Here is a 13,373-nt window from a genome sequence, read left to right as displayed (position 1 = left end):
TGTGTGGGAAATGTATCCTTCTGCTCATGAAGTATTAACTGCACAGGAATTGTTCTTTTGCTGTAAACAAACAGAAAACTAGACTAAAGAAAAGAAATTGTGTTTAGACATTGTTCAACAGGGAGCACACAATTATGATCCCTGTGAGAAAAGAAACAAAAGAAATGCACCCTACCATTGTGCCAGTTCTGCCTGGAGGCATTTCCCAAGTTGAAAAGCAGGGGTGGGAGGAGCCCAAACAGCCTGCTGGTCTTGGTGCATTTAGATCAGATATTGGAGAATATGAATTATCTAGAATTTGTGAGGCAAAGCAAGAGAGGTAATTGCATAAAGGTAGAGCTCTGGAGATCTGCAAAGGGAACCCCTTGAATCATTGGCTGAATACAGATCTATATGTGCAAAGCATGAAACTACAAGAGGCTGGGTCAAGAACCACTGAAAAGAAGAAGGCCATACATTTTTTGGAGGTTGCACAGGGCTGGGAACATTTTGCTTTCTCACTGGCTGTAGTGAAGAGACTTAGCATGCACCAACAGGTAGAGTCCTTGGATGGGTATAGCTGTAGTGAGGCTAAATTAATTCTGGACTAAAAGACTCCAGTGAACCTACCCCAGAAAGCTAAAAGGACTCAAAGGAGTCAGAACTAATCATGGGTAATTTAACTGTATGCCAGAACAAAGTCCAACACTCTGATAGAATGAAACATCATCCAACAGTGTGAATTTAACAATGTCTGACATCTAATAAAAACTTACCAAGCATGCCAAATATGAAAAGTAACCCATAACAAGGAGAAAACCAAAATGATAGAAACAGAATTAATATGGTTGTTGGACTTAGCAGACAACATAAAATAGCAATTATCAGTATATTATTCATATCTAACAACATAGAGGAGAATGTCAACATGACAGAAATGGAAGATGTAAAAAAAAAGACCCAAATTGTACTTCTAGAGATGAGAAAGACAATAAAGTGAAAAGTACATTGGATAGGATTAATAACAGAATAATTACTGGCTTTTTAAAAATCAGTGAAATACCAGAAACTGTTCAGACAAAAGCATGGGGAGAAAACAGGCTAACAAAAAAATGAACAGAGCATCAGAGACTTGTAGAACAGTATCAAGTAGTCTAATATATGTATATATCATTGAAGTCATCACTAGGCAGGGGGGCAGGAAAATATATCTAAAATTTGTCCAATTCTAAACCCATAAATAGAAAGGAAGAAAGAAAGGTTAACAAAGCTAAGCAGAAGCATAAAGGAAAAACACATCATAACCAGACTGCTAAAAATCAATGGTGACAAAATCTTAAAAGCAGCCAGAGAGAAAAGACACATTACATAGAAAGGAACAAAAAATAAGATGAGAATTCTCACTGTAAACTATTCAAACTTTAGAGATGTCGAAAAGGAGACATCTCTAAAGTACTGAAATGGAGAGACATCTCTAAATCATTAAAAGAGGAACTGTCTACAGTTTCTACAGTTCTACACTCAGTGAAAATATCTTTCAGACGTGTACAAGAAAATGGACTTTTTCATACTCAAAAAAAGTGAAAGAATACATCAGCAGCAAAATTGCACTACAGGGAATGCTAAAGGAGTTTCTTCAGGTAGAAGGAAAATAATATCAGATGGAAATTTGGATCTATACAAAGGTAAAGTTATGAAGGGTGCTGGAAATTATAAATATGTGGATAAATATAAAATATTTTATTGTTTCTATATAGGGTATATATGTGTGTATATATCACACTATTCCTTTGTACTATGTGGTGTGTATATATATGTTATAATACTGGTTGTCTGTAGTATTTCTGTGTACAGGCAACAAACAGTTGGAATTTTAAATTAATACCATTTACAGTAATATCAGAGCATGATATTCATAGGGGTATATTACCAAAATACATATAAGACCTAACTCCAAAACAAGATTTCTGGTCCAGCCTGTAAGGTGTCATCACTCCATACTAACAAGTAAAAGCTGAACAGACTGAAAAAAACCACTCTTCTTTGATCCACCAGAGAAGTAAGGTCATAGAGCAAACTACTGACACCCAATTTGGAGACAGAAACAGGCGGAAACAGAATCAAAACGCCCTGGAAGTGGAGCAAAAACCTCCGTGGCAACCACTGCTGGGGTAGGGAAACCTAAATTGTAATTGCTGGAGGCTCAGAGTAAATAAATCTCAGAGATAAAAACTCCAAGGGGGGGGGGGGTCCAGGTAAGGGAGGGGCACAATTTTGTGAGTTTTACCTCTAGAGCTCTACTGATCTTTGCAGTGAATATTGAAGAAAAATCCTCTCATGCTTCCAGCAGGGGGCAAGATAAAAAGAAGCTTTTGAAATACACCAGAGCACTCTGTTCTTAACAAGGCCTGCCATCAGGAGAAAGTATTACCAGAGATTAACCTACCTGGAGGAAAGGAAATATCTAATACCTACTCCCTCCAGCCTTCCACATGGAGGAAGAGAAATACCCAACTCTAGCCCCCTCTAGCCATCCTGTCCCACCTAAGAGGGGTATGGAGACTGGGCTGCATTAGTGAATTTCATACTCTAGGGGCACAGGCTCATTAAAAGACTGAGACCTACTCATAGGACTAGTAGAATGCTTCCCCTTCCCCCACATTTTACCACTACATTACTAAAGGCATGTTTACCATAGTTCCTTTTACCCAGTACATCATGTCTACCTTTCAACAAAAAGTTACATATTAAAAACATATTATAAAAAAAAGACATATTAAAAACCAGAAAACACAATTTGAAGAGACTGAGCAAGCATCAGAACCAGAGTCAGATATGGCAGGAATGTTCAAATTACTAGACCAGGAATTTTTTTAAACTATGATTAATGTGCTTTAATGGAAAAAGTAGACAAAATGCAAGAACTGTTAGGTAATGTAAGAAGAGAGATGGAAATTCTAAGAAAAAGAAATGGTTGAGATCAAAACTACTAACAGAATGAGGAAAGCCTTTGATGGGCTCATTAGTAGAATAGACATGGCTGAGGAAAGAATCACCAACCTTAAGAATATGACAATAGAAACTTCCAAAATGGAAAAGCAAAGAGAAAATAAAAGACAAAAACAACCCAGAATATCCAAAAACTTAGGACAACTACAAAGGGAGTTATATATGCATAATGGGAATTCCAGGAAGAAAAAAGAAAGGAACAAAAGCAATATTTGAAGTAACTGTGACTAAGAATTTCTCCCAAATTAATGTTAGACACCAAGCCACAGATCCAGGAAGCTCAGAGAATACTAAGCAGGATAAATACCTAAAAGAGTACACCTAGACATATCATATATAAACTTCAGGAAATCAAAGCTAAAATCTTGAAAGAAGCCAAGGAAAAACACCATACGTGTAGAGGAGCAAAGGTAAGACTTACATTCAACTTCTCCTTAGAAACTATGCAAACAAGAAGAAAGTAGAGTGAAATATTTAAAGTGTTGCAAGAACAAAACTTACCAACCTAAAATTCTTTACAGTGTGAAATTATCTTTCAAAGGTGAAGGAAAAAGACTTTCTCAGGCAAACAAAAATTTAGGGTATTAGTTGCCAGTAGATCTGCCTTGCAGGAAATGTTAAAAATTCTTCACAGAGAAGGAAAACAGTATGTCAGAAAATCAGATCTACATAAAGAAAAGGAAGATCATCAGAGAAGGAATGAGTGAAGATAAAATAGAATGTTTTATCTTTCTTATTATTAATTGATTTAACTGACAAGAGTTTGTTCAAATTAATAGCAACAATGTATTTGATTATGTATGCTTGTGTGTGTGTGTATGTGTGTGTGTGTGTGCGTGCTGCATTCACGCACTTATATATAAGTGAAATGAATGGCAGCAATGATTGAAAAGGAACAGGAAAAAGGAATTAGGAATATTTTGTTATTATAAGGTACTTGTACTACTTGTGAAGCAGTATAGTATTATTTGACAATTGACTTGGATTAGTTGTCAATGTGTATTGCAAACTCTGGGGCAACCACTAAATACAGAAGTATAGTTTGCTAAGAAAGGAGAGAAAATGGAATCATATAAAATGTAGTTTTATTCGTAACTGCCAAAACTTGGAAGCAACCAGGATGCCCTTCAGTAAGTGAGTGGGTAAACAAATGTGGTATAGGGTTGGCCAAAGTTTCAATCGGTTTTTAAGTAAAAATAAAAGAAACATTTTTCATATTCACCAAGAACTTTGTTGAACAACATATTCACCATTTTGTTCCACTACCTTCTGACATTTTTCAGGCAACTTCATAATTCCATCTTCCCAAAACTTGTTACCTTTTTGAGCAAAGAACTGTTCCAGGTGCCTTTTACAGTCTTCCAGGGAATTGAAATTTTTTCCATTAAGAGAATTTTGTGAAGAGTGAAATAAATGGAAATCCAAAGGTGCAAAGTCTGGTGAATACAGCAGATGAATCAGAACTTCCCAGCCAAGCTGTAACAGTTTTTGCCTGGTCATCAAAGAAACATGTGGACTTGAGTTACCCTGATGGAAGATTATGCATTTTCTGTTGACTAATTCCGGATGCTTTTCATCGAGTGCTGCTTTCTTTTGGTCTAATTGGGAGCAGTACTTGTTGGAATTAATCGTTTGGTTTTCCAGAAGGAGCTCACAATAGAGGACTCCCTTCCAATCCTACTATATACACATCATCACATTCTTTGGTTGAAGACTGGCCTTTGGTGTGGTTGGTCGTGGTTCATTTCACTTGCCCCACGATCTCTTCCATCCACATTGTTGTACAGTATCCACTTTTCATCACCCATCACAATTTGTTTTTAAAATGGAATGTTTTCATTATGTTTCAGTAGAGAATCGCACGTGGAAATGCGGTCAAGAAGTTTTTTTTTGCTTAACTTATGTGGAACCCAAACATCAAGGCGATTAACATAACCAAGCTGGTGCAAATGATTTTCAATGCTTGATATATTTTGAGTGTGTCGGCTATCTCTTGCCTGGCATAATATTAATTGTTCTCAATTAATGTCTTGATTTGATCTCTATCAACTTCAAGTGGTCTACCCAACCGTGGAGCATCGTGCAGCAAGAAAATCTCCAGCACGAAAGTTTGCAAACCACTTTTGATGTGTTCGATCAGTCATAGCACCTTCTCCATACACTGCACAAATCTTTTTTTGCATTTCAGTTGCAAATAATAAAGCATAATGTGCCGAAAATGTTGCTTTTTTCTTCCATCAATATCAAAATGGCTTCACATAAATTTACCAATTTTGATAAGTTTTTTTAAATGCATGCTGATATGGCAGCTGACACAATACAATCTAACAAAATTGTTTTGAATGAAGTTAAAGACATCTAAGCACTACTAGATCCATGTTACGGAAAAAACCGAACAAACGTTTTGGCCAACCCAGTACATTCAGGCAATGGAATACTGTTTAGTGCTAAAAAAAAAAAAATCTATCAAGCTATGAAAAGACATGGAGGAAACTTAAATGCATATTATTAAGGGAAAGAAGCCAATCTGAGAAGGCTGTATACTGTATGATTTCAACTATATGACATTCTAGAAAAGGCAAAACTGTGGAAATAGTAAAAAGATCAAATGTTGCCAGAGGTTGGTGGGGAGGGATGAATAGGCAGAGCACTGGGGATTTTTAGGGCAGTGAAACTATTTTTTATTATACTGTAATGGTGGCTACATGTCATTATATACTTGTCAGAATCCACAGAATATCCTAACACTAAGAGTGAATGTTATTGTAAACTATGAAGTTTGGGGGTAATGATGTTAACGTAGTTTCATCAGTTGTAACAGCAGTACCCACTGGCAAAGGATTGTGTGGGAGGTTGTGTGTGGGAGGGATAGGGGGTATATGGGAAAACACTGTAGTCAATTTTGCTGTAAACCTAAAGCTGCTGTAAAAAAAAACCCAGTTAATAATTTTTAAAAGTACAAAATATTGCTGTGAAAAATTAATGGAAATATAAATATATGGTGAGATATGCCATGTTTACAAATCAGAAAATTCATTGTTAATATCACTTCACCCAAATTGTTTTGTATATTTAATGCACCCTTAAACAAAATCATGGCATCCTTTTCTGTAGAAAGTAACAAACTGATCATAAACTTGTATGAAATGCAAAAGACCTAGAAGGTGAAAACAGTGTTATAAGAGAACAACGTTGGAAGACATACACTACCTGAGTTCAAGACTTACTATAAAGCTATAGTAATTAAGAGAATGGTGTTGGCATAAGGATAGAAATATAAATCAATGGACAAATTAGAGAGTATGTATAGAGTCCATTGGTTTTCAGCGAAGATGCCAAGGTAATTTAATGGGGAAGAGAGAGTTGTTTCAACAACTGTTGCTGGAATAACCAGAGGGGAAAAGTGAACCTCAACTCTTACACCATACACAAAAATAACTTGAAATGGATCATAGGCCAAATACAAAGGCTAAAAATTAAAAACATCTATAAGAAAATGGTACAACCCTGTGTGTAGAAAATTCATGTAGCAAATTAAATGGGCTTACTGAAATTTGTGTCAAGGTTTTCTTAACAAAAATTCTGATTTTAAATGTCACATTCAAAAAAGTGGAGTCGGGGTCAAATGGGAGCAAAAGACAGTCTCATGACTCAGAATATTCTGTAACCATAATCAGCATCCTTTATCATCATTGCATAGTAAATATTGCTACTATAGTGATATAGAGTAGTGGCAGAATTAATTTTTTAATATCTTTATTTTTTATAGTTCTACATCAGTAACAAAGTTTTAATCAGTTTCTTTTATACATTGTTTCATTTTCAAGAAGGCAAGTATATGTGCTAGAGTGACTTTTGTATATTTTGTACATTTATATATGTTGAATACTTATAGTTCATACATTTGGATTTATTGTAAATGGATTTCTATTAAGTTTTTTTTAATAAATTTATTTATTTTTGGCTGCATTGGGTCTTTTGCTGCTGTGCGCGGGCTTTCTCTAGTTGCGGCGAGTGGGGGCTACTCTTCGTTGCAGTGCATGGGCTTCTCATTGCAGTAGCTTCTCTTGTTGTGGAGCACAGGCTCTAGGTGCGCAGGCTTCAGTAGTTGTGGCACATGGGCTTAGTTACTCCGTGGCATGTGGAATCTTCCCGGACCAGGGCTCGAACCTGTGTCCCCTGCATTGGCAGGTGGATTCTTAACCACTGCGCCACCAGGGAAGCCCTCTACTAAGTGTTAAGGGTCTATGTTTATTGTATATCATGAACTTTCGGTCATATAAATAATTGGCTATACACAGGGTTTCTTGGGTACTTGGTTTTATCATTTTCATTCCACATCCTCCCCATTGTTAGATTAAAACATATCAGTTATGAAATGTTAAATTAGAAGAATTAAAACCATTGATTGCACATCTCAGCATAATCACGTTTATTTTATTTATTTATTTATTTATTTATTTCAGTAAAGATGATATCATGTTGATTTCTGTGGAAAGTCCTAATTTGACAACTCCAATTACATCAGATCCAACAGGTATCTTAAAATATGACCTAGCAAATCAGAAAGCCTCAAATCAGTATTTGTTTAAAATAGAGAATTGAATATTATCTTTTAATAAAATAAAAGTTTTAATTCTACTCTCAAAAATGTTTAATTTATATCTGTGATTAATATTACCTGAATAAATCAGTGATTGCTTAATAAAATTGAGGTTTCTTGTTAACTTTGTGTTTATCAATTTATGGCCTTTTGTTTCTTTACTGTGTTTAATGGCTTTGTAAATTATAAAACTACTTAACCTTTCATATCCGTTATTTGTACTTGTTTACTCTGGTCTTGTTGCTGATAGTGATGGTTTATTTTTTGTTTGTCTTTTGTTTTATCGAGTTATAGTCTACTAGTTTGTCTAATCTTTAGTATCTTTGATTTTTTTAAACTTTTATAAATAATACTTCTGTTACTCTTTAGAGTTTCTCATTACACTTAATGTAAAAATCTTTAACCTTAGATTTCCAATAAATTTCCTTTCCCTTAAAATAGCTATCTTTTTTGCCTCATAATTTCTCCTTCAAAATTCCCCATTTCCTTTTCATTTTTAATATACATTAGAGACTTTAATTTGCATCTTAATTTCAGAAAGCTTTGTCTGCACTTATATAGCTACTTAATTGCCACTATGATTTGGGCTGTTAACATTGTAAATCAGATAGTTAAGGGATATTAAGCATTTATCTGAGGCTTTTACTGGTTCTGTGAAGAATCCTCCTCAGCCATCTCAGGTGGTCTAGTCTAAAGATACTATGAATAAAAAATGTGTAAATTTCCAAGTTATTTCCTCAAATGCTATAGTGGTTTACAGATAGATACTCAAAAAGAGTTACTAATATAGCTGTAAAGTTACAGAAGGAAAAAATCTTTTGAACCAAAATTAGAGTTTGCTTTTTTTGGACTGGTTCATTGGTCTTTGGAATAAGTAAAGTCGATTGAGTTACATTTTTGAGTTACAACCATGATTATATAATGGTTAAGTAGCATCCCCATTATTATTGTTTCAGCATTCACATATTATAAAGTCCATAAATATTTAATAGTTAATAAACTTGTCAAATGTTCATATTTTAATAATTTTCTTTCAGATACTGGAAAAATTACATCAGGAAATTCTAACAATTCACCTGATGCTGAAACTGAAGCTATGGTAGGTATTAAATATTGTCTCTGAATATTGTTTATTTGAATACGTTAGTTCTAGGAACTTTAGTGTTGCTACATGTTGGATGACTCATCTTTGTCATTCATTCTTTGGGAGATTCATTCTCTGAGAAATTAATGTCTCCTAGTTAGCGTGACCAGGTTTCAGTCCAGCTTAAACATTAAAAAGCAAACAGCTAATGGTAAACATATTTCACAACCATATTTATTACCAAATTAACTCATTTAGACTCTGCTTAGTTATATTCACAGAAACCATATAGTATTTCACGAGCTTCTCTTTCATAGTAGAGTTAAATTAAGCTGTAAGACTTATAGAATGTTCAATCTCTAGCTTCTAAATAGTAATTTTAAATGATATGTGTTTTATTTTTTAAAAACATTTTCTGTTGAGGCAAAATCTTATTTTTTTAACAACTTTTCAGGCTAAAGAGAAGAAACTTGATTCTGTGATTGATCTAACGAAAGAAGGCCTGTCACACTGCAACACAGGTAAAAGATTTGTCTTTTTCAAGAAAGAGGGAAGGGTAACAACTCAAAATACATTTGACCCATTTATGAAGTTTTTTTGTGTGTGTTAGTGTGTGTATTTAGTAGCTCTATGCAGTTTTATCACGTGTGTAGATTTATGTAACTGCCACCACACTCAAATTATACAACTGTTCTATCATTACAAGGTTCCCTCATGCTATCCCTTTATAGGATTTTTTTAAGAGTTTGTTCCCAGTCCCTAAACCCTGGCAACCACTAATCTGTTCCTCACTATTATAATTATATGTTGTTTCATGGATGTTATATAAATGTGATGTAATATGTATCCTTCTGATATTGGCTTCTTTCCCTTAGCTTAATTTCCCCCAAGGGTCATCCAAGTTGTTAGTAACTATTCCTTTTTATTGCTGAGTAGCATTCCATGGTGTGGATGTGTAATGGTTTATCCATTCACTCACTGAAAGACATCTGGGTTGCTTGGGACTATTAGAAATCTCTTTTCTACCTGTGAGACACACTTTTTTCCTTAACCATAGCAATACTGGCTGTGAGAGGATGCTAGGGCATAACATGAAAATGCAGAGGGAGAGTGACAGCAGTGCCCTCTTTCTCAGATTTAAACAAAAAGAAGTAAAATAGAGTCTTCTGGGACTGGTAATCAATCATAAGGTTTCATCTCTTAATTGCACTTGAATGTTTATGGTACTCTTGATGAAATATTTGATTCCACTTATTAGCATTAGTAAATTAATATTTAAAAATGGAGATTACTACAGGAACTATATAGTCCAGTTCATTCTCTGATCTCAACTGTGGATCCAAACAAAGGTTGGAACCATTGGAATCTTTAGGCACCCCATGATAGAATCAAAAACCCTTCAGTTTCCAATTTCATGAAGATTAGAATGAATTAAAAAATGAAATTGGAGTCCATAATGAACTATCATTAATGATTAACAATTTTAACATTAATATTAACAATTAAGATTACTAAATATTTTTTAAAGTACACGATACAGTATTTGAGTTGCAGTAAAATAAAAACATAGATTCATTCAGTGCTTGATAAAATAAGTTATACCTGTAATGGGGTTGAGGGGGGATTCACTTTGAAATCGAGCAGTTGGAAAGATAAATCATGCCAATTCATGATGCTAACTCATGATAATGTGAATGTGAATCTGTCTTGTAAAATGTTCAGTTCTGAATAAGGGTATAGTTAGTTAGTCAGATGAAACTTGGACCGTTTCTCATATTCCCAGGCTTGATGAATGGTATCACCAACTCATCCAGTTTCTCAAGCCGGAAGTAAGAGTCACTTTTGACCCATAGATATGCCTCATTCCACTGTGTAGTCATCTTTCAAGCTCATCAGTTGTCTCCCGAAAAGCTAACAGATGTAGTCCATATATTTCCTTATTTCAGAATTCTATCATCTGTAGTCTATTGCCATAACTTAATAACTAATATTTCTGTCCTAACTTACTGCTTTTAATGAATCTTCTAAGTTGCCACTAAAATATTATTTCCTGTATCCAAATCTGGTTATGTTTTTGTCTTTAGGATAAAATCCAAATTCTTTAACAAGATATACAAAATTCTTAATGACTTAAACCCTGAAAACGTTTCTAGATTTATCTTCTACAGATTCCTTACCTCTTCTTTGATGGCTTCTCAGTAGGTAGTGCTTCTTCTCTCCTTGCCATCACCACATATCCTGTTCTCTTTGCCAGGAGTGCTCTCCCCTCTGTACCTCCCCAGGCTTTTCTGATGACCCCACTTCTCATCCTTCAATATTCAGTTTAGACACTTGTGACAAACTGTTCTGGCAGAAATTGTCATCTTTGCTCTCCTTACCCTTGGTATTTTGTGCATGCCTATATTATACCTTTGATTCATTGTTTCTGTACATATCTGTTTTCCTAAAAGGACTTGAAATTCGTTTCAGCAGCATTAATGTTTTTATTAATCTGTATGTTTTCATCTTTTTAGCACAGTGCTTGGCACACAACATACATTCCAAAAAAAAAGGTTGAATTAATGCAGATTTTCCACTAAATAGTTTTAAAAGAAATGTAAGTTTATATACTGTGAATGGGAGTGTAAATTAATCTTTCTGGAAGACATTCTGTCAATATCAAAACTTTACAAATATGCAAGCCTTGTGACTCAATTCTTTGAATAGTTACCTGAAGAAAATAAAGTATAGGGGAAATACGAAAATGTTCATTGCAGTGCTATTCATGAAATATAAAACTTTGGAAACCCTTAAAGTTCTAGGAATAAGGAATTAATTACAAAAATTAGATTTATATGGTACAACCATATTCAACCATTAAAAATAATGTTGAGGAAGTATATGTATTGATGTAAACATGTTAATAATATAACAAGAGAAAAAAGTTATAAAAGTATATATGTAGAGTCATGGTGGAGTAAGTGGGCTCAGACTTAACTTTTCTTCAGTAAACAAGTAGAAAACTAAACAAGATATAAGAAAAAATTTTTTAGATATTGCAGTACAGGACTGCAGTCCTGAGAGAAGGGAAATGCATGAGATGAGCCCTATGGGCTGCCCCAGCTTTCTTCCTAGATTGTGGTGCACTGATGGAGATCCCAAGCAGAGAATGGCTGTCTTGCTGAGGTAAAGAGAGATTGGCATTCAGAGAGGCTGAGGCAACTGGAATGAGGGGAAGAGTACTATCAGATGAGGAAGGCACTTGGAGAAAGAGCTCCAAGAGGTTAGCATAGGAGTCCTTTTGAGTCTTTGCGGAAATATTAAGTCACACATGCAGAGTGAAATTGCATGAGTCTGGGCAGAGAATGACCAAGGACCTTTAAACTAAACAATTTCCAGAGCTCAAACAGCAGTGGGAAATGTTTCAGGTCTGACCAGCCATTGTGGTAGATTCTTACTGACTATACGGGTGTAAACTCATCTTAGAGCAAAGGCAACTCTAGCATTGCCCTAATAAAACCAAACTCAGAATTCAACTCACAACCATGTAAAATTCATAATATCCATCATCCAATTTTAAAAAGTCACTCGAGATATGAGGAAGAAAAATGGAATCCATAACCAGGAGAAAAATCAGTCAAAAGAAACAAACTTAGAAATGACAGTTGACAGAATTAACAGACAAGGACCTTAAAAGAACTGATAGAAGTACACTCAGAGATTTAAAGGAAAACATGAACATAATAAGAAAAATAAAAGATATAAAAGAGAACCAAATGAAATAAAAATACTTGAAGTTCAGTGAATGGAATAAATATTATTATATTAATAAATATTAATTAATTAAATGTTAATAAATATATTTAATAAATATTATTAAACACCAGAGAAAGAAAAACAAATTGGTATACTGGAAGAAATAGTACATGACTGTATAATTTGGAAAGAAACTATACAAATTAAAGAAAGAATATGAAAAGAAAAGAAAAAAGACTGGGAAAAAGGAATCAGACCTTTAGTAAACTGTGGGACAATATCAAGTGGTCTAACATACATGTATGGTCAAAAGTTTTACAAATTTAATGAAAAGTACAAGCCCACCATAACCAAGAACTTCAGTACTCTGCAGGCAGGGTAAATACAAAGAAAACCACATCGAGGAACATCATAATCAGTTCCTGAAAACCAGTGATTAACAGCAACAACTTTAGAGCAATCAGAAAGACACCATATATATAAGATATATAGGGAAGAACAAAGAATGCACAGTTATCTCAATTGGAACTATGCAAAACAAATCAAATGGCATTATTAAAAGGCTGGGGGAAAATAATTGTCAACCTAGAATTCTATATCCAGCTAATATAACTTACAAACATGAAAGCAAAATTAAGACTTCTGTTTATTAAGATAAACAAAAGTTGTTGCCAGCAGACCTTCACTGTCAAAAATAAAGGAAGTTCTTCAAGCAAAGGGAAAATATAAGATGGAAAGTGGATCTACACAGAGGAATGTAACAGTATGTTTTGGAGTTTATAATTTATGTAGAAGCTAATGTATGCCAACAGTAGTGTGAAAGATGGTCAGAGGAATGGAAGTATGCTGGCTGTAAGGGTGTTACATTGTGCGTAGTATAATGTTATTTGAAGATAGACTATACGTTATTAAAGATACTAGATACATACATACGGCAGTGCCTAGAGCAATATTTTTTTAAGT

General features: G+C 34.4%; 1 protein-coding gene across 2 annotated transcripts in view; it reads left to right on the top strand.

The window, feature by feature from the left end:
* The window catches only part of ATF7IP2 (activating transcription factor 7 interacting protein 2), a gene marked incomplete at its 3' end in the record, with an annotated part of 74,498 nt that overhangs the window by 41,461 nt on the left and 19,664 nt on the right, over nucleotides 1-13,373 (top strand). For both annotated transcript variants that reach the window (XM_082857534.1, XM_082857535.1), the window contains 3 exons: nucleotides 7,455-7,525; nucleotides 8,629-8,690; nucleotides 9,130-9,196. In XM_082857534.1, coding sequence (XP_082713660.1) covers nucleotides 7,455-7,525; nucleotides 8,629-8,690; nucleotides 9,130-9,196 — 200 coding nt within the window. The remainder of the gene's footprint in view (nucleotides 1-7,454; nucleotides 7,526-8,628; nucleotides 8,691-9,129; nucleotides 9,197-13,373) is intronic.

The sequence above is a fragment of the Leucopleurus acutus genome (genome assembly GCF_964270905.1).
Source record: "Leucopleurus acutus genome assembly, chromosome: 16".
NCBI classification, from domain to species: Eukaryota; Metazoa; Chordata; class Mammalia; order Artiodactyla; family Delphinidae; genus Leucopleurus; species Leucopleurus acutus.
Note: the sequence above shows the minus strand (reverse complement) of the source record. Positions and strands in the feature narration are given on the sequence as shown.